Source organism: Myotis nattereri, assembly GCF_964212035.1.
Source record: "Myotis nattereri genome assembly, chromosome: 2".
NCBI classification, from domain to species: domain Eukaryota; kingdom Metazoa; phylum Chordata; class Mammalia; order Chiroptera; family Vespertilionidae; genus Myotis; species Myotis nattereri.
In genome coordinates this window covers 191795606-191817325 of record NC_138076.1, presented here as the reverse complement: position 1 = coordinate 191817325, position 21720 = coordinate 191795606, and the positions used below count along the sequence as shown (strand labels likewise).

Below are 21720 nucleotides of genomic sequence, written 5' to 3'. Positions count from 1 at the left end.
GGCGGGGCCACAACTTCCCTATCCGCCCTGCTCTGTTCATGACAGGGGAAGGTGCCCCAACCCCCTGATCAGCCCTGCTCTGTGCCTGATAGATGGGAGCTCCCCAACCCCCTGATCGCCCTGCGGCTCTGTGTGTGACAGGGTGCGGTGCCCCAACCCCCCCCCCCCGCCCCCCAAGGGCCCTGCTCTGTGTATGACGGGGTAGAGCCATAACCTCCCCATCGGCCCTGCCCTGAGTGTGAAAGTGGCAGCGCCCCAACCCCCTGATCGGCCCTACTCTGTGAGTGACAGGGGGCTGCGCCCCAACCCCCTGATGGGCCCTGCTCTGTGCGTGACAGGGTGGTGCTCCCCAACCCCCTGATGGGCCCTGCTCTGTGCGTGACAGGGTGGAGCTCCCCAACCCCCTGATTGAGCCTGCTCTGTGCGTGACAGGGTACGGAGCCCCAACCCCTTGATGGGCCCTGCTCTGTGCGTGACAGGGGCAGCGCCCCCACCCCCTGATCGGCCCTGCTCTGTGCGTGACAGGGAGTGGCGCCGCATCCTCCCCATCGACCCTGCCTTGAGTGTGACAGGGGGCGGCACCCCAACTCCCCAATTGGCCCTGCTCTGAGCCCGACCAGGGGCTGCATCTAGGGATTGGGCGTGCCTTCTGCCACCCAGGAGCAGGCCTAAGCCAGCAGGCCATTATCTCCCAAGGGGTCCCAGTCTGTGAGAGGGCACAGGCCGGGCTGAGGGACCCCTCCTCCTTCCCCTGAGTACACAAATTTTTGTGTACCGGGCCTCTAGTATTTATATAACATATTATTACATTTAACCTTTACACTTCTTTTAAGATCCTAATTTCAAAAAAAAATTTTTTTTTTAGTTTAAAATATCTACATTTTTTATTTAAAGGTGTGTTTTTTCAAAAACAAACAAACAAACATGTTGAGCCCAGGCTGGTGGCTCAGTTGGTTGAGCATTGTCCTGTACACCAAAAGGTCAGTGCTATTCCTGGTCAGGGCACATACCCACGTTGAGATGCTTATGGGAGGCAACCGATCGATGTTTCTCTCCCTCTCCCTTCCTCTCTAAAATCAATAAACATATTTTTTTTCAATTACCTACAAGGACCTTTCATATGTTTTTTATTCTCAGAATCACCCTGGGAGATAGGCAGGTTTTAGTTATTCATTCTAATGAGGTATTTTCTCCATAAATACAGAATACTGCCAAGAAAAGTTTGCTTTTAGACCCCAGTTTTTAAAAAGCTGTTTTTCTGGTAGCTTTAGTTTCAGAAATTGCATTAAACATTTCTTATTTCCATAAGTCCATCCTTTTCAAAGAAGATAAGAAATTTCTGAAGTCTACCTTTGAATTCTTTTTGGATACACTCCGGCTAAGTAACGTTTTTAGTTGAGAGAAGTGTTTCTTTGTTTTGTTCACATTTTTTGAGGAGCAAGTGGGTGTTGAGTGTCCAGATGTAGGTGTTCTGAAAGTCAATGCTGGGCTCTTGCCTTTGGAACCGGACACCCTGTGATTTAGGTTTGGAGAACCTACAGACTTCCTCTCTGGGGTCTTCAGGCTGAGTTTCCTCGCAGGAGTGGCAGGATTGCTCCTCAGCGCTGACAGAAAGCTTCTGCTCTTTCCATGATGTTTCACTGTTTTGTTGCATGTTTTACACGTAATCAACAGTACACTTTTGGAGTCTTTGTACTTTTTCACAATTTTTGCCTCTTTAAAACTGAGTGTACAATTTCTTGCTTCTCGATTAAGAAGTTTCTGTATTCTTGGTGTCAGTTTGGGCTTGGGTTTGAGGCGTACTCGAGAATTATCCAGAATCAGCAACTGGAAACAGTATGGGCATGTTTCTTCAAAAGTGCTTTTAGCATAGGAGATAGCGGGCCTGGCCGGGCAGCGAGCCTGCAGTTTCCACGCTGCAGCCTCGAGGTGGTGCTTCTGCCTCGTCGCCACCACAGGCCCACCGCAACACCTCAAATTTATCTCTAGTTAGAAAAACTTGTGTTTCTTTTTCCCTTTCAGTGACTGTAATTCTATGTACATTTATTCATATTGTGTAATATATCATTTATACAATTATCAGTATTTCATTGTAGAGTTTTATAACCATACTTCTTCAGGTCTCAAATACTCTACTGTTGCCAAAAACTGTTAATATACTGGAGACATGTCGTTTAGTCAAATATTATGTCATATCACTTTAAGAAAATATAGTTACTTTAATGCATCTTGTAGGGAAATTTTAGTGCTGTTTAACAAACCCTGATATAAAGAAATGCTGAAAGTTTCTATTCAGTCATTTTCTCATAGAATGCAGGAGGTTATTTCAAATTCTGTCTATAAAGGCAAAGGTTTTGCTTTTCTCAGAGAATTTAAGTGCCACAGTAGCCTCAAGGCAATCTGTCTTAGCTTGCTGTTTCCAAAAATAATAAGAAAAGAGTGGCCCGAGGGAAAGGTAGTTGAAATCACTAAGAAAAGCGTCTTGACTTGATAGGTCTCTACCTTAGTGAAGATCCAACTTGCTGTTAGAATAGAAATAATGTAAATGATGAAGAGGAGGAGGAAGGCTGTCACCATTTTCATGGCCCTTCTATGGGCCTCTGTGCTTGAGTCCCTCAAGCCCGTCAGGTTGAGCTGAAAATTCTTGGTGTGTCTCACCAAGGACAGAAATAAAAGAAGCAAAGAGATCAGAGACAGGAAAAAGGGGATAATATAGGTCAAACTAAGAAGAAGAAGACTTTTGAGATAGAACATTTCATTTGCCTCTAACTGCAAAGTCATATTTACTTCATGTACCCTGTAAGTATTCAGATCATTAACAGCATCATGCATTAAGAGGTCAAGAGACAGTAGGAAGAAAGACCCCAGGAAAAGCAGAAGAACCACCCTGTTGACTCTCCACTTCAGCCACATGAAAAAGGAGTGGGAGAAATTGGCGATCTTAAGGAAGTAGAAAATGCTGAGGCAGGTGGAAAACCAGATAGTTAGATGGTTAGTTAGTGCCCAAAGAATACTAACCACCTTTGCTAGTTTACTAGTAGCATACAGATGTGGAGCTAGACCCATTATAAATGAACCCAAGAGTATTACCAACAGTTGAATGATTCTTGCCAGAGCCAAGCTGGTGAGGATGAAATCAGCTGAGGAAACTGTCCCAGTCCTGAACCATTCGATGCAGTTCACCAGTCCGATGAATCCATTTCCTAGCACTCCTAAGATGAATATTCCTGTTGCCACAACCAGAAAGGAGGTCTTGATTTCAAATGGCATCGTTATAAGAATGTTTCTAATGTTGTGCCTCAATGAAAGCTTTATAGTGTTACAGTTGCAGATGGACATCCATTTAGGATGCTTTCCATAAATATTTTCACCATAATTCCTAAGAATACATCCAAAATTCTTCTTTGAGATACAGTTCCAGAGACCGTCACAAAAGAATAGTTCATTCCACTTGAATTGTAATTCCAGTGCTGAACTGAACGGTTCTCTTAAGACACACACATTTCATGAATACCTGTAATATTCCTTACAGTCAGCTACTATATAAATATAAATGTTGTCCACTTATCTTGACCCCAGCTGCAAATTTTCATTTGTGCCACTGACTAAATGGATAAAGTAAAATACATAAACATGCAAATCTGAGAGAGATTATTTCCAACCAATTGGATTTCTGTCTCCTTGGAACATACATCTAAATGCAAATATTTTAAATTTTGAATAGTAATTGCTAGGGGAAAATCTTTTATATAATTCAGTTATTGTTTGTTACTTAACAACAAGATCCTTGTATGTATCAAGTAATTTTGTTGATGCAATTTAATTTACATAAATAATTAATTGAAATTATTTCTAGTTTAATGACCACACCCAAGTCCTAGAATATAAAAGTAAAAATAATCATGGAGAAATATTATAAAAGTTAAATCAAAAGTTATAAGCAAAGTATACCAGGAATATACATAAAGCAGCTACAAATGCTATAATGCAAAATTGACTATGGCTTTATGAAGACTGGAATATTTAGTAGGAACTTGAATTATTTAGAAGTTATGAAGAAATACAGAAATAAATTCAAGACTGATGTAAAGGCATGTGAAATTTTCAGTGACATGAACAAATATGACACCCTTCTAAGCAGAGGAACCTTTTTTGTTTTACAATATCTTATTTGCTTTTAAACTGAAATGTTTCTAAGTGCTCTCCAATATCCGTGTTCTAAAAGAAATGTCTTGATCTACTTTCTAGCCAATAGAGTGACTATGTTTTTCAGACTCCATTACAGATAGTGTGGCAACGTGAATGATATGGATCAATGTTTTGTGAATGAAAATTAAGTGCACCATTTACAGGCTCGCACCCAAATTACCTCCCACACATGCCGCCCCCCCCCCCCCACCCCATACATCTTTCTTCTCCCTGCTGTTGGCAATGGCCATGGTTACAAGGCAATCGTGGAAGCCATATGTGTAAGATGGCATGTTTGTGATCAGCCTTCTTCCCTGGATAACAGCATAGAGGAGGCTCCTCAGACATGTCAGGACTGTTTACAAAGCAATTGGAAATTTAGACTATGTATGAGTCACTGTGTGTTTTGGAGCCTATTGCCGACCGCTGTTCATTCACCGAGTCTAAGGCAGTAATTGGAACCAAGCACGTGCAGATTAGTTAAGAAGCACTTGAATGGTGAAGAAACAGAACCAGGAAATCTATGTCACCTGCTGATTTTGTGATGGTTTTGATTTCATTGGTTTTCCAGATCTAATGTGGTTTATTCGTGTATTTATTTAATATTTAGAACATCATTTTCTCCAACTATCCCATGGGCTGGGTTTTATTTCCTTGGGACTTAGCTGGAAACAGAAAAGATGTTATCCCAAATTATAGGCCCAGTGCAGAAAAATCATACACGTGGGGGTTCCTCAGCCCGGCCTGCACCCTCTCCAATCCGGGACCCTTCGGGGGATGTCTGACTGCCAGTTTAGACCTGATTAGGCCTATACTGGTAGTCAGACATCCCTCTTGCAATCCTGGTCCGCTGACTCCTAACCGCCACCCTCTTGCCTGCGTGATCACCCCTAACTACAAATACAGCATGTCTTCATCCATGTTGTAAAAGCTTCATTGTAAGACATTTTTATTATAGCAACAGATGCCCAGAAAGCAACATAGTAGTTCATCAGGCACAACCTCTTTACAACATAAGGTTGGACCAACAGTTACAAGACACAGTCTACAAATTAGTGATCAATCTACAGAAAGGAGAAAAAAACAAGTGCATGAGTTCTATAAAGAAAGAAGTACCTAAACCTGCTGTTTCACAGACAGCCCCTTCAAGCAAAGGAGGTCTAAGAAAGCCTTATAATCAGTGGTTCAGATTCCACCTGAACTGATAGGTCTTTATTACTAGAATTCATTGGTGCTAATGAAGGCATTGGATATTTTAAGCCATTGGAAAAAAAGTTAGCCCAAGTTTCAGGAGAAGCAACTCTTGGGCATGTAGAAAAATTTCTTAGAAGAAAAATAGGTCTTGATCCGGCTTGTCAGGTAGAAATCATTTCTGGCCATCACTTGTTGGAGCGATATCAAACTCTAAGGGAAATTCCATGTACAACAGGTGATGCTGCAATGTAAGCTAATTGGTCTAGAGCAGATCTGATGGTCCATGGGCCAAACATGGATGGTCTTCTAGTCCTTCATTCTGGCCTTGCGGTTTCTCCTCTGAAAATTACTTAAAGAGAGTATCAAAAAGAAGGAGAGAATCAATGAATTCTAGTAATAAAGACCTATCAGTTCACGTGATAGGTCTTTTTCTCCTTTCTGTAGATTGATCACTAATTTGTACACTTTGTCTTGTAACTGTTGGTCCAACCTTATGTTGTAAAGAGGTTGTGTCTGATGAACTACTATGTTCACGTGGAATCTGAAACACTGATTCTAAGGCTTTCTTAGACCTCCTTTGCTGGAAGGGGCTGTCTGTGAAACAGCAGGTTTAGGTACTTCTATACTTCTTTCTTTATAGAACTTATGCACTTGCTTTTTTTCTCCTTTCTGTAGATTGATCACTAATTTGTAGATTGTGTCTTATAACTGTTGGTCCAACCTTAATGTGTAGATTCTGCTCTCTGAGATGGTATCAGTATGGCAGGAGAGAAGTATGCTTTTTAAATGAAGATTCAAAGCCAGACTTGTTAAACTGTACAGACTGTACCCCTCCGACAAAGACCAGAACTATTAGCCACTTTTGTGTGTTGCCATCATATTTTAAATTTGCATTGTTTTGTTGTTGTTATTTACTTCTAAAAGAGATAAATTATCATTATTCTATGTAAAGAGACTGTCTCCTGTATGGTTTATGGTCTGTACCATGAGCCTTCAATGTAATAAAGACTTCATTAACATAAAAATACATATATTCAAATAACCAACATATAAATACATCAGTCAAAGAGACACAATCCTATTCCATGAGTTATTCTTTAGGAGTCATTTTGCATTTGCTTTATTTTTAATGTTAGAAATCAGTCTCAGTACCTTAATTCCATGATTTTAAGATTATCCATGAATAATTTGCTCAATTAATACATTTAAAATGAAAGAATACTCCATATCTAATGGTATTCACTTGACATTAACTTTGCTATTTACTGAGACAATTTAGGTACAATGATCTTTGAGAAATTATAAACACATTGTCTAACTTCTGTATATAAACATTTGAAATATAAATCACTAAATAAGAAACAGGATGCTGCTGCTGCTGCTGCTGCTGATAATGATGATGATGATAATGATGATATGATTGCAGCTTAATGGGAGATCTCTAACTGGTAGTTGTGACTTCATCCAGTTTTCTAAGACACAGAATTAACTGTAAGAAAGAGCATTACTTACATGTCCTACAACCTTATGATTCATCATTCTCAGCATCCGGGCTAGCTTGAAAGAACAACTTCACCTAAAACTGCATCAAGCATAACTTAAAAACAATATATTTGCTATTTTTTACTGCATTATAAAACTTATGCACTGTGAATCAAACAAATAGTACTTTGCTGTTATAGAATTTTCATATGGAATGTATATAACCTTTATATAAGAATACAGTATGTAAACTTTCTTATATATTTTAATAACATCATTAATAAACAAAATTTTCTTGTCTTCATATTTATATGCCCTGCAACTGTGATTAGTCTGGATCATTTTATTACAGAAGTCAAAGTAGCACTACATATGTACAAACATCAAACACTACATTAAATGTGTATTTTGCTTTTACAAATTTACCTTTCTATGTCTCTGTCTTTTCTTCTTTACTAAGAAACTAAGAAATTTAAAGACTTAATTTGTTCATTTTAGTATTGTATTCTATTGTGTACATATGCCATGATTTATTTCTCCATTTTATAACTGATGGACATTTATATGACTCCTCAATTTTAGCATTTACATGACTCCTTAATTTTGGCTATTAAGAACAGTAGTAACATGCACATTTTGGCATATATATTCTGTTACACATGTACAAAAAAATCTCTGGTGTTAAAAAGAGGAATACAATTAGTGGGTTTTAGGGTATGCATCTTCACCTTAAATGCACAATGCCATATTCGTGTACAAAGTTGTTTTACCAATGGATAATCCAAAAATATAATACAAAAATATTCATTGTTTCAGATCCTTTTCAGCCTTAGAAGCATCACACTAATATAAATGGTTTTATCCTACACTAGATGCCTGGTGCACAAAAATTCATGTACTGTGGGCGAGGGGGTCCCTCAGCCAGGCCTGCCCCCACTCACAGTCCAGGATCCCTCAGGGGATGTCCAACTAAGGCCTGAAAGAAAGCAGGCCTAAGCTGCAGTCTGGCCTCCCTCTGCATGAGGCAACCAGGCCAATCAGGAGAAGGCGCTGCCCCCATCACCCCACTGCTGATGCTGCTGCCAGCACTGTGGCTGTCTGCCCTCAGCCCTTGCAGCCACTGTAGCTTTGTCCACAAGGACATCTGGAATTACATCTGGAAGGACGTTCAGCTGTCCTGTCTAATTAGCATATTATGCTTTTAATTTTTTAAAATATATTTTATTGATATTTTACAGAGAGGAAGGGAGAGGGATAGAGCGTTAGAAACATCAATGAGAGAAAAACATCAATCAGCTGCATCCTGCACACCTCCTACTGGGGCAGTGCCCACAACCAAGGTACATGCCCTTGACCGAAATCGAACGTGGGACCCTTCAGTCTGCAGGCCGACGCTCTATCCACATAGCCAGACGGGTTAGGGCATATGCTTTTGTTATTATAGACTAGAGGCCTGGTGCAAAAACTCTTGCACAGGTGAGGTCCCAGTGGGTAAGGGGGGGCTAGGATGCAATCGGCCCTCATGGCGGGCAGTGGGATGCCCTTGCCGGCCTGGGATCCAGATGCATCATGCTGACATTCATGCCGGTTGTTGAGGACCCACCTGGCGGCTGCTTTTATATTGTTTCTTCCTTGCTGAGCATCTAGGGAGGGGAAGCAACCACGGTGCCCAAGACCGACTTCCAGGAGGCCTGGGTTACTGTCAGGATTGTGCCAGTGGCACTGGTTCATTGCTACCTGGCCAATTCTCCAGAGATTGGACCTGCAGGACTACTGAGGGAGTGAGTTGCTGCTGCCGGGCTGGTGGGCTGCTTTGATGGGTCGGTCAGCTGAGCAGTGGTCCCACTGTGGGAGCTCACTGACTACAAGGGGGCAGCTCCTGCATTGAGCATCTGCCATCTTGTGGTCAATGCGTATTATAGTGACTAGTCGTTATGGTTGTTATGGTCATTACGGTAGTTTGGTTACTTTGGCTTTTTATATATAGACTAGTAGCCCGGTGCACAAAATTCGTGCACTGGGGTAGTGGGGGAAAAAGGGTCCCTCAGTCTGGCCTTCCCCGTCTCCAATCTGAGACCCCTCAGGGAATGTCCAACTACCTGTTTGTGCCCACACTTTTAACAGATAACAGTTCCATTGTTGTTTCTTTCTTATGCTTAAAACCATTGGAATTAGTAGGTATTCAAAGTGTGTATACATTTTAGGGGGACTCCCTGTATATCTCTAGTCAGTCGGTGGTGAAAGAAACCAACAGCAGATTTGGAACCCCCAGACAGGGAACCTCGCTCACTCCCCACATGTCTCCCCAATTCACTTTCCACCTTCGTGGGCAGCAGGAGAATCAACGTTTTCTCTCATTAATTTGGAAAAGCACGTCCTGTCACCCGCTGCCTGGCAGGAGTGTGCTAGGCCCCAAGCAAGCGAGGCTCAGTCAGGGCAGCCTTTGCTCATGGGTGCTGGCACCCAAAGTGCACATTCCTCCTTTACAGTCGCCCCGACTATCCCACTGTTTCACTGAGAGGACGGAATTCCTCTCCACCTCTGGGTTCTTGATCTTGAACACTGACCAAAGGCACCTCAGAGAGGGCCGCCCGCGCCCACCAGATGTGTCTGTCTGCACCTGCTCCCGCCTCAGCACCTGCATTAACCCCCTAGAGGTGATCTCCTAGCTGCACTGGCCTCCGTGGGAACAGGGCATCACCACTCCGCCCTCTCACTGTCATCTCTCAGGCGCCTACCCTCAGCACCCAGAACACCCAGACACTCTCCAAAAGACGTGAGCGCATCAGAGGGGATGTGTGCACATCCTGTGGGGGTGTTAGGCATGCCGGGTTGATGGAAGTGCAGTGGAGAGGCGAGGGGAACTTGTGCATGCCTTGGTTTGCAACTGTTGCAGGCGCGGGAGGGTGACAGCGTGCTGGGGGATGTTCACACGCCAGGGGGGGATGTGCACACCAGAGGCCTCTGGCTTTGCAGATCCGCAAACCCCTGTGGTGCGGCCAGGAGGATGTCAGTCTGGCCCGCCACGGTGGCTGTCCCTGCAATCCTGCACTTTCTGGGCCAGGAGGCGGATCTTGCGCAGCCACTCCTGGGCGCTGATGGCCTGCAGGCGCTACTTCAGCCCAGCCTGCAGGCTCCGCTTGGCGCACTCACAGCTGTCACCACCGCCATGTGGGGAGTACAGGCCACCCTCCACTGGCCTGCCTCCCCTGTCCAGAGGCTCTCTTCGCTGCTCACCTGCCCAGAGTGACTGGGGCTGGGTGGAAGCCAGGCGTCCTGCCCAGCCCAACCCCAGCCGATCCACTCTGTGCGAGCTGCCACCCAACCGGGAAGGATCACAGATCTGGGTCTGGGACCACAGACAGCCTCAAGCACTGCCCCCCACCCAGCAGGGTCACAGATCTGGGTCCCGGACCGCGGACAGCCTTGCCTGCTGCCGCCCACCTTCAGTATGCAAATTAGCCGCCATCTTGTTGCTTCAGGGTGGGGGTCCCACTGGGGTGCCTGGCTAGCCTGGGTGAGGGGATGATGGCTGTTTGCAGCTGGTCACACCCCCTTCAGGGTGGGGGTCCCACTTGGGTGCCTGGCCAGTATGGGTGAGGGGCTGAGGGCCATTTTCAGGCTGGCGGGTGACTGAAGCTCCCAACCTCTCCTTTTTTTCTTTTTTTTTATTCTGGGAATTATTTACCCTCTATGGCTGTCACTGGAACTGAGAGCCAGCTTAAGCTCTGAGGCCCTGCTACAGCTCTGAGACCCGGCTGCAGCACTGAGACCTCGGCTGCTGAAAGCAGGGATCTGGGTTTGTTTGGATTCTATAATTGAAACACTGTTGCGGTCCTGCTGGCTGAAGCCCGGCTTACTGAAAGCAGGTTTCTGGGTTTTGTTTAACTTCTATAATTGCAACAATGTTTCTTGGACTGCAGCTCAGAGGTCGGCAGTGGCAGGCGGGGAATCTTGGCTTCCTCCTTCACTGGAGCAAGCAAGCCTCCTGTTTGCTTCAGCTGCCTGGCTGCCGGCCGTCATCTTGGTTGGCAGTTAATTTGCATATCGCCCTGATTAACCAATGGGAAGCGTGTCGGAGCTACAGTTAATTACCATGTTTGTCTATTATTGGATAGGATAATAAGAGACTAATATGCTAAGTGTCCGACCATTCGTTCAACCGTTCGACCAGTCACTATGACATGTACTGACCAGCAAGGGGCAGATGCTCCGACCAGTAGGTTAGCTGGCTACTGAGGTCAAGCCAATGGGGACTGAGCGAGATGGGCAAGACATGCCCTGAAGCCCTCCCATGGTCCCTCCCTGGTCCTGTTCAACACCAGTGGGGTCCCTCAGCCTGGCCTGCACCCACTCGCAATCTGGAACCCCTCGGGGGAAGTCCAAGAGCCAGTTTCGGCCTGATCCCTGCAGGCCAGGCCAAGTGATCTAGTCTATATTAATAAAAGGCTAATATGCTAATTAGACCAGGAGACCTTCCAGACGTCCTTCCAGACAAAGCCATGATGGCAGGGCAGAGGCTGAGGCATTTGGGATGATCAGGCCAAGAGGGGAGGGCAGTTGGGGGAGAGTAGATGGGGGTGGGGGGGGGCAGTCAGGAGTGAACCAGCCAGCAAGGGGGGCAGTTGGGGGCAAGCAGGCCTGCAAGGGGGGGGGGGGCAGTTGTGGTCCATGAGGCTGGCAGGGGAGAGCAGTTGTGGGCCATGAGGCCAGCCGGGAAGGGCAGTTGGGGTCGATAAGGCTGGCCAGGGAGGGCAGTTGAGGGCAATCAGGCTGGCCAGTGAGGGCAGTTGGGGGCCATGATGCCAGCAGGGGAGGGAAGTTGGGGGTGATCAGGCTGGTGGGGAAGGGGGGCAATTGGGGGTGAGCAGGCCAGCAGGAAGAGTGGTTAGGGGTGATCAGACAGGCAGGTAGGTGAGTGGTTAGGAGCCAGCAGTCCTGGATTGTGAGAGGGATGTCCAACTGCAGGTTTAGGGCCGATCCCACAAGGATTGGGCTTAAGCCAGCAGTCAGACATCCCCTGAGGGGTCCCAGATTGGAGATGATGCAGACCACGCTGAGGGACACCCCCCTGATACACAAATTTCATGCACTGGGCCACCAGTATTTATATTAATTATTACTACTCTTAACATGTACAATTCTTTTTCTATACTAATTTCAAACTTATCTTTAGTTTGAAAAATTTGTGTCACTTTTTCCCTTTCTCTGACTGTAATTCTATATACATTTATTCATATTGCATTGTATATTGTTTATACATTTACTAGAGGCCTGATGCACGAAGATTCGTGCAAGAATAGGTCATCCATCCCCTAGCTGCCAGCACCAGCTTCCCTCTGGCACCCTGGACCTGGGCCTACACTCTGGCTGCTGCCTTCCACCTTCACTCTGGGCTGGAGCTGCCTTCTGCCTTTGCTCTGGCCCTGCTGCCCTCCTGTAGCTCCCTCCACACCCCCCCCCTTCCACCATTCCCCCTCCTTATAGCAAGCGTCCCGCTCCAGCCCACCTGCTGCCATCTTTGATGCATCAATTTGCATATTACCTCCTTATTGGCTGTGGGTGCTGCCATCTTTGTCACAAAGTGATGGTCAATTTGCATATTCTATCTTTATTAGATCAGATTAGTATCTCATTAAGGAGTTTTATAACCATTCTTATTCAGATCTCAAATACTTTTCTCATAACAGAAACTGTTATTACATTGGAAATATTTTCTTTAATCAAATATTATATCATATCACTTAGAGAAAATATAATTACTTAAAGTCATATTGTAGGGAAATTTTAGTGCTGTTTAACAAAACCTGATATAAGGAAATGCTGAAGGTTTGTATTAAGTTATTTTCCCATAGAATGTATAAATTATTTCTTATTCTATCTATAAAGTCAAAGGTTTTGCTTTTCTCAGAGAATTTAAGTGCCACAGTAGTCTCAAGGCAATCTATTACAGCTTGCTGTTTCCAAAAATTATAAGAAAAGAGTGGCCTGAGGGAAAGGTAGTTGAAATCACTATGACAAGCATCATGACTTGGAATGTCGGTACCTTAGTGAAGATGCAAACTGTAGTTAGAATAGAAATAATGTAAATGATGAAGAGGAGGAGGAACGTTGTCACCACTTTCATGGCTCTTCTATGGGCCTCTGTGCTTGAGTCCCTCAAGCCCGTCAAGTTGAGCTGAAAATTCTTGGTGTGTCTCACCAAGGACAGAAATAAAAGAAGCAAAGAGATCAGGGACAGGAAAAAGGGGGTAACATAGGTCAAACTAAGAAGAAGAAGACTTTTGAGATAGAACATTTCATTTGCCTCCAACTGCAAAGTCATATTTACTTCATGTACCCTGTAGGTATTCGACCACAGCTCATTAACAGCATCATGCATTAAGAGGTTAAGAGAAAGTAGGAAGAAAGACCCCAGGAAAAGCAGAAGAACCACCCTATTGACTCTCCACTTCAGCCACATGAAAAAGGAGTGGGAGAAATTGGCTATAATAAGGAAGTAGAAAATGCTGAGGCAGGTGGCAAACCAGATAGTTAGGTGGTTAGTTAGTGCCCAAAGAACTGTAACCACCTTTGCTAGTTTACCAGTAGCATACAGATGTGGAGATAGCCCCATTATAAATGAACCAAAAAGTGTTAGCAACAGTTGAATGACTCTGGCCAGAGCCAAGCTGGTGAGGATGAAATCAGCTGAGGACACTTTCCCAGTCCTGAACCATTCGATGCAGTTCACCAGTCCGATGAACCCATTTCCTAGCCCTCCTAAGATGAATATTCCTGTTGCCACAACTAGATGGAGACCTTTATTCCAATGAACATCAGTATAAGGATGTTTCTAATGTTGTGCCTCAATGAAAGCTTTATGTGAAACAGTTGCAGATGGACATCCATTTATGATGCTTCCCATAAATATTTTCATCATAATTCCAGAAAATACATCCAAAATTCTGCTTGGAGATATTGTTCCAGAGCCCTTCACAAAAGAATAGTTCATTCTATTTGAATTGTAATTTCAGTGCTAAACCGGACAGTTCTGTTAAGATACACACGTTTCATAATACCCATAGTTTCCTTACAGTCAGCTACTATATAAATGCAAATAATGTCCACTTATCTTGACACCAGCTGCAAATTTTCATTTGTGCCACTGACTAAATGGGTAAAGTAAAATATGTAAATATGCAAAACTGAGAGAGATTATTTTACACCAATGTGCATTTCTGTTTCCTTGGAACATCCATCTAAATGCAAATATTTTAAATTTTGAATAGTAATTGCTTTATATAATTCAGTTATTATTTGCTACTTATCAATAAGATCATTATACATATCAAGTATTTTTGTTGATGCAATTTAATTTATATAAATAATTTATTACAATTATTTCTAATTTTAAAACCACACCCAAGTCCTAGAACAAGTGATTAAGACTAACCACTGAGAAATATTATAAAAACTCTATCAGAAGTTACCAGCAAATATACTAGAAATATACACAAGGCAGCTATAAATGCTACAGTGCAAAATCAATTATGTTTTTATGAAGACAGGGATATTTAGTGGGAACTTGAAGATTTTAGTATTTATATAGAAATACAGACATGGACCGTCAAACCTAAGAGGGAAGGTAGGGGATGATGGGGGTAAGGAGGAGAGATCAACCAAAGGACTTGTATGCATGCATATAGGCCTAACCAATGGACACAGACAACAGAGGTGTGAGGGCATGAGTGGGGAGGGATGGGGAGTAATGTGGGGATAAGGACACATATGTAATAACCTAATCAATAAAAAAAAAATTTAAAAAAAGAACTAGCGGTAAAAAAAAAAAAGAAATACAGAAATGAACTCAAGATTAATGTAAGGGCATGTCACATTATCAGTGACATGAACAAGCATGACTCCCTTCTAAACAAAGGAACTTTTTTTCTTTTACAATCGTATTGACCTTTCAGTTGAAAGGTTACTAAGTGCCCTCCAATAACCATGTCCTAAATGAAATGTTTTCATCTTTCTGGGCAATACAGTGACTCTGTTTTTCAGACTCCCTTACAAATGCTGTGGAAAAGTGACTGAATCTGATCGATATTTTATGGGTGAAAATTAAGTGCACCATTTACAGGCCCACACCCAATATACCCCACACTCATGTTCCCCCATAGATCTTTCTTCTCCCTGCTCTCTGGAATGGCCATGATTCCAAGGCAGTTGTGGAAGCCACATGTTTAAGTTGGCATGTTTGTGATCAGCCTTCTTCCCTGGATAACTGCGTAGAGGAGACTCCTTGAACGCATCAGGACTGTTTAAAAATCAATAGGAAATTTAGATTATGTATGAGTCACTGTATGTTTTGGAGCCTATTTGTGACCGCTGTTCATTCGCCCAGTCTAAAGCAGTAATTAGAAACAATCACGTGCAGATTTGGTAAGAGGCATTTGAATGGTGAAGAAATAGGACCAGGAAATCTATGCCACCTACTGTGTTTGTGATAGTTTTGTTTTCATTGGTTTTCCAGATCTAATGTGGCTTATTCATGTATTTATTTAATATTTAGAATATCATTTTCTCCAATTATCTCATGGGCTGGCTTTTATGTCCTGAGGACTTAGCAGGAAACAGGATAGACATCATCTGACATTATAATGCTTATATTCTAACTAGAGGCATGATGCACGAATTTGTGCACTGGTGGGGCCCCTCGGCCTGGCCTGAAGACATCCCCCAAAAGCGTCCTGGATGCAAGAGGGCACAGGCCAGGCCGAGGGACCCCACTAGTGCATGATCGGGGCTGGGGAGGTACCGTGGGAGGGCTCCAGCACGTGTTTGGCCCATCTTGCCCAGTCCCCATCAGCTGGACCCCAGCAGCCAGCTAACCTACTGGTCAGAGCATCTGCCCCCTGGGGATCATTGTGCGTCATAGTGACTGGTTGAACAGTCGAACGGACAAACAAACGGTCGGACACTTAGCATATTAGAATTTTATTATATAGGATGGTGCAGACAGATGATTAAAAACTTTGAATAAATCAGAAGTGGGAAAGGTTTATATTGAGATCCAGGTAATGTTAAAATTTCATAATGCTAAGCTTTAATATAGACATGTAAATGCAGTTGTTAAACAAGGTCATACATTTTTTTCTTATGATAGAACTCACAACCAAATATATTTCAACATACTGTCTATTTCACCATTTTCCGTAAGATTATACTAAAAACAGATCTGAAGACTTTTTATAATTATTACATGGACATCATAGATATCAATTTTCATGCATGCAAACTTATGTACCCTATGTATATAATACACTTATTTTGAGCATATATTTAAGATAGGTAAAAAAAAAAACATTTTTTAAATATATTTTATTGTTTTTTTACAGAGAGGAAGGGAGAGGGATAGAGAGTTCGAAACATCGATGAGAGAGAAACATCGATCAGCTGCCTCCTGCACACTCCCTACTGGGGATGTGCCCACAACCAAGGTGCATGCCCTTGATCAGAATCAAACCTGGGACCCTTGAGTCCGCAGGCCAACGCTCTATCCACTGAGCCAAACCGGCTAGGGCTAAGATAGGTAAAATTTGAATATTTTCTCTGAAGTTTAAAAGGAATTCTTAAATAGAAAGATGGAGCAGATGATTCCAAATTCAGAAGCCCAAACATGGTGAATATGTAAACTAGATAAATTGATATAAGTTTTTGAATTAGAAAATGTCTTCTCAATTCAAAAACAATAACATCAGTAAAAACATCATGATTATTTTGCTTTCTTCTTTATTACTATTATAGAACTTATTTATTTTCTAAGCTTTCACCTATTGTATTAAATCTAATGCTCTATAGTACTATTTATTGTACATGAATATAAAATACATTCTAAGTATGTTTATCACTCTTTAATTTCATCTTTTCCTAAGAGTTCTGATTGTTTTCTATTAACCATGAAGTAAGAATTCATGATGTAATATCTATTTCAAGCATCTATCCTGAGTGTGTGATTTAGAACTGAATACCCTTACCAACCCAAAGATTGGAGGTTCAAACAAAAAAATTTAAACTCACTGTGGTACATATGTGTGGTATTAATTACAAGGGAAAATAGCAATAATTCCCTGAGATGAGTTATCAGTCCTTAAAAATGCATAAATATAGATAATAAATTCTTTACTTGCAAGATGATAACATAGAATATGTATGTGAAGTGTTCATAAATTTATAATTCTGTGCAATTTCTTACAATATTTTATAAAATTAGATTGCTTACCTGAAAAATATGGCAATCTTGTAGTCTTTCTTGTATTTTTTATAAACATGCACACATATATATTTTTGTGATAAACTTAAGTACAAGTTTTTCTAGGTGTACCTTACCCAGTTCTACACACATTAAGAAATGTAGTAGGAAGTACAAAACATTGCAAACTTCATCAGTTTATTTTCTTGCAGAAGACACAAGGTGCCCCATTTATTTCCTTTCCTTCAGCCAGCACCTCAACTGCCTCAGAAGTGACAGAAAGGCCTGTCTCAGCTTCTTATTCCCCCAAATCAGGATAAATGAGTGGCTCGATGGATACATGATTCCAAAAACTTGGCAAAGCAAGGGAACTGAATTGTTCTGTATACTGAAATTCCAAAATGAGATGATTTGAGCGAAGAAGTAAATGACAAATGTCAAGAGAAAGGAGATCACAGTTTGCATGGCTCTGACGTGGACCTCGGTGCTGGGATCTTGGAATCCTTTGCCACTGAGCTGCATGTTCTTCAGATGTTTCCACATGGAAAAGATTAGCAGCAGAACAGCTGTCAGGGACATAGTGAAGGGTAGGAGGTGTACAAGCACGAATATAATCCCATTTGAAAGGTGTGCGATGTCCCTCAATTTGCTCTCCCAAGTGATGTTTCCTTTATATACGTTCATCTTCATTTTTTCATCTGTGCCTACCACTGCAAGATGAAAAACCAAGAAGATCAAAGTCACCCACAGTATCATGCTAACCACTCTTTCAGCTCTCCATTTTAGGTGAAGAAATAAAAGGCTGGAGAAATTGGCTATCTTGAGCAAATAAAGTATGCTGAGGCTAGTAGCAAGCCAGAGACAAAAATGGTTGCTTGCTACCCAGGCGATATAAACAGTAGTTCTTACTTCTGAACTATAGATCGCTGGATGCAACACAGTTCCATACCAATTGAATACTATTATCCAGAGCAAACTAATTCTGGAGACAGCCAGAGCAGTGAGAATTCGATCAGCACAGGAGATCTTGTGTTTCTTGACCCAGTCAATGCAGTTCACCAGTGCTATGAAGCCATTGGCAAAACTTCCTAGAACAAATTGGGCTATTATAAGGATGGAAAGAATGCTTGGTAATAAATGTATCATGCCTAAAAAAAAAAAAAAAGCCAAGTATAATATTATTGGTCGTGAATCCTTTATTATTCTGACCTTAAGTTCTATTTGTAGCTGATCTTGAATGTGTATAAAATTCTTCTTTCTTTTAAATTCTATGACCAGTGCCAAGCAGGAAAGCACCAGGATATGCTAATGCAAGAGTTCAATGCTTTCTTTATGAAAACATTGTTATTACCCAAACAGCTCAAATTAACTCCTAGTCAAATAATGTCCTTGCCGTAGGCTGGAATATATCATAACTGATATTGCTGTAAAAGCTGAATTCTCATTTGCTAGCATGCAAATATAGACATATTCTCTTTCATTGCTTTGCAATTTTCTTTGTTTAACCTCTCCATAATTTGTATTCATCAACTTTGTCATTAGAAAACCATAAAAGCCCAATACATTGACTATACAGTGAAAGCTATATTGTTCAATAAAGCTTGGTCACAGATTTGATGATTGAAAGGTTCAGAGTGGGCCGGGATCGCGCATCTATGACATGAGGCTGTAATGTATCAAAAAACTTTTATTTCAGGTGCCTGAGTGCAGAGGGGCTGAGTGTGACAACAAGGAGTCAGCAGAGAGTACAGGGAGGGGAAAGACTTTTATTAGCTATTGCTGGCTGCAAAGGGTCTGGTCCTTCGTTCCTCTCACTACCAGGTGTCTTCTGGTTATCTGTTCAAGGCTGCAAGCTTTCTGCAAGATGTCTGCTAAGCACAATAAGTTTTTCTCTGTGCCATTGTGTTCACTTTAAGCCTTTCATTCCCATCTTAAAGGGTATATATAAAAGAAAAGAAGGGGGATGGGGTTGCCTGCATGAGAGGGGATGTCGTGGACACCTAAGGAGTAAATTCAGATTATTTCCTAGGATATAGCCCTGTAGGGTCTCTTTACCTAGGTAAGGATGAACTGTCCAACTGTTTGGTTAACTAGGACTTGTAATCTTGTTTGTATAATCTTGACAACTAATTTTAAAATGCAGGGCCTGAGGAGGAGGAGGAGGAGGAGGAGGAGGAGGAGGAGGAGGAGGAGGAGGAGGAGGAGGAGGAGGAGAAGGAGGAAAAATAGTGTCAGAGGACCTAAAAGGGATAAAAGACAGGGTAATTTGGGCAGACCATGTAGGCTGGACCATCTGAACTGCTCTATACTATCCTGGCTGATCTCCTTGAGCCATTGAGCATTCTGTAGAATGCATTGTGTTCTTTCATCTATTTGACATATAAAGTTTAGATAAAAACAACAGGAGGTGTTAGCAACTAAACACACCCCATCCTCTTTGGCTAAAAGATAGTCTAGAGCTAGTCGGTTGTCTATAACCATGCAAGCTAGGGAATCTAAAGATTTGGAGAGCTGTTTGGAACTTTCCCCTGTGTCTTCTGTGGTGGTTGCCATGGCCACTGTCACATTTTTCAGAATGACAGCATTGTACGCTATTCCCCCAGCTAGTCCCGCAGCCGTGGCTGCTACAACTGCAGCTATAACAACAGCACTGATACCAAAGTCCCTCTTTTTTCACTTGGAACTGAGGGATGTGGTCCAAGAGGTGTTATTAGGCCTGAATGAGTAGATACTGCCTGCCTCCAGGGTGACATAGCCCATGGCCCAGAGGCCCCCCTGCCGGGTTGGGTCTAAGCACTGGACAGCTGTTCCTATCTGTGCCTTTGTATTGTCATGGGCCCCTAGGAACATGATTCCTGTTGGTAGGCAGAGGACTCCAGTGTTGTTTGGGCCCTGAGTGCCTGACCTTAGATGTAAAGTTAGGCTGGAGGGGTTAAACCAAGAAATGTGGATGGTTGTGTTAAAGGGGCATCCGGGGTAGTGGCTAATTTCTATGAAGCGGTTGCCTTGGAACCTTCCCCATTGTGACAAGGCTAAGTCATATTGCCTCTCATTGTACCTGCTGCCTGAATCTGGAATTGTAAGATTGCACGTTGCTGCTGTCAGGTTGAGATAAAGGTTAGATATAATACGGACCTGAGTACCAGCAGTATAGTTGAAGATCATGTTTTGGCTTGGGTTAATAGTGTTGTACAGTGTTAGAAAGCCATGGTATGTAAAGATGGGCCAGCTGCCGGTAGCTGGTATATATAGGTGGTCTGGAGTGCAATGGTGTCTGTCCCTGGGGTTAAGGTAGGGGAACATTGAGTTTGTGGCTAAGACTATTGTACTGTAAATCAGCAAATGAGATACAAGATGCCTTAATAAGCCAATTAATTAGGAGTTGTTTATTGCGCGCAGCCCAGAGGGAGGTGTCTCTTGCAAATCTCTGAGCACCACATACAGGAAGTTTCCAGTATTTATACTTTTCAAGCCTCTTTGTTTGCAGATATTACAAAGTGCTCTGTGTATGTTATTGTTACAGACAGTTGTAACCTTGAATACATAATAAGTTTGTACTTGGCATAAGAATATGGGAATTGTTATCAGCATTAGTCTATTTTAGTCTATTACATTGGATGGCTAGCTTGCAAGGCCAGACATTTAAGTTTATCTTTTTCTATTATTTGAACTAAAAACAAAGTCATTTTACAGAATAACAGACTGTCTTAAAGTGACAGAGTTTATAATTACAGAGTTTACAGGACTAGGGACTATCTGACAATAGCAGAGGGTTTCTAACAGCAGTTTTTTATACAAGATGGAGGTTACTATGCTTCAAGATGGCCTGGGGATTAGAAAACTGTGGTACATCTACACGATGTAATACTATGCTGCTGTAAAAAAGAAGGAATTCTTACCATTTGCAACAGCATGGATGGAACTGGAGAGCATTATGCTGAGTGAAATAAGCCAGTCAATGAAGGAAAAATACCACATGATCTCACTCATTTCTGGATAATAAAGATCATTATGAACTTATGAACAAAAATAGATACAGAAGCAGAGCAGCCTCGAATAGACTATCAAACTACAGCAGGAAGGCTGGGGAGAGTTGGGGGATAGGAGGGGAGGTGGGTAAGAGATCAACCGAAGGACTTGTATGCATGCATATAAGCATAGCCGATGGACATAAGACACTGGGGGATAGGGGAGGCCAGGGGATTGTCAAGGGCAGGGGTGGGGGGGAAGGAGACATATATAATACTCATGTAATACTTTACGCAATAAAAGAATTTTTTAAAAAAGAAGAAAAAGAGAAGATGGCCTGGGGAACATGAAGACAGTACAAGGGGTGAGCCTCCTGGTTAATAATAAAGGGTAAAGTGGGCTTTGGTGTGCCTGGTTCTTGGTGTGTAGGGTGGCTTTGTAGTATGTCAGACAAGTTTGTGGGAATTCCCCATAACAGGCAAGTGTTACCAGGGGAAGGTTGCTTGTGACATATCCACTGTGTCATATTGGAGGATTGACGAATTTGGTAGTTCACAGCTCTGACAGTCTGGACTATACAGTTATTGTGCCAGACTGTGCTGGTGAGATATAGGGTGAGGGTAGGGGTTTAAAGTCAGAGGACTACTGGGGTA

The 21720-nt window shown here is 42.5% G+C and overlaps 2 protein-coding genes and 1 pseudogene across 3 annotated transcripts in view; 1 reads left to right on the top strand and 2 right to left on the bottom strand.

The window, feature by feature from the left end:
- The window catches only part of LOC308513971 (polycomb group RING finger protein 6-like), a 28019-nt pseudogene extending 22385 nt beyond the window's left edge, over window positions 1-5634 (top strand). The window contains exon 3 of the transcript in view: window positions 5127-5634. The product of the transcript in view is annotated as a polycomb group RING finger protein 6-like (transcript). The remainder of the gene's footprint in view (window positions 1-5126) is intronic.
- On the bottom strand, window positions 1297-3270 carry LOC308512441 (UPF0711 protein C18orf21 homolog; the record flags this gene model as incomplete). Its single annotated transcript, XM_081082193.1, has 2 exons — window positions 1297-1938; window positions 3091-3270. 2 exons carry the CDS (start codon window positions 3268-3270, stop codon window positions 1297-1299), a joined length of 822 nt encoding a protein of 273 aa, XP_080938319.1.
- An 11695-nt stretch (window positions 5635-17329) lies between the features above and the next one.
- LOC308514230 (taste receptor type 2 member 31-like) lies at window positions 17330-18244 on the bottom strand (the record flags this gene model as incomplete). Its single annotated transcript, XM_081084312.1, has 1 exon — window positions 17330-18244. The coding sequence occupies one exon, from the start codon at window positions 18242-18244 to the stop codon at window positions 17330-17332; it is 915 nt and encodes a 304-aa protein (XP_080940438.1).
- Window positions 18245-21720: the final 3476 nt, after the last annotated feature.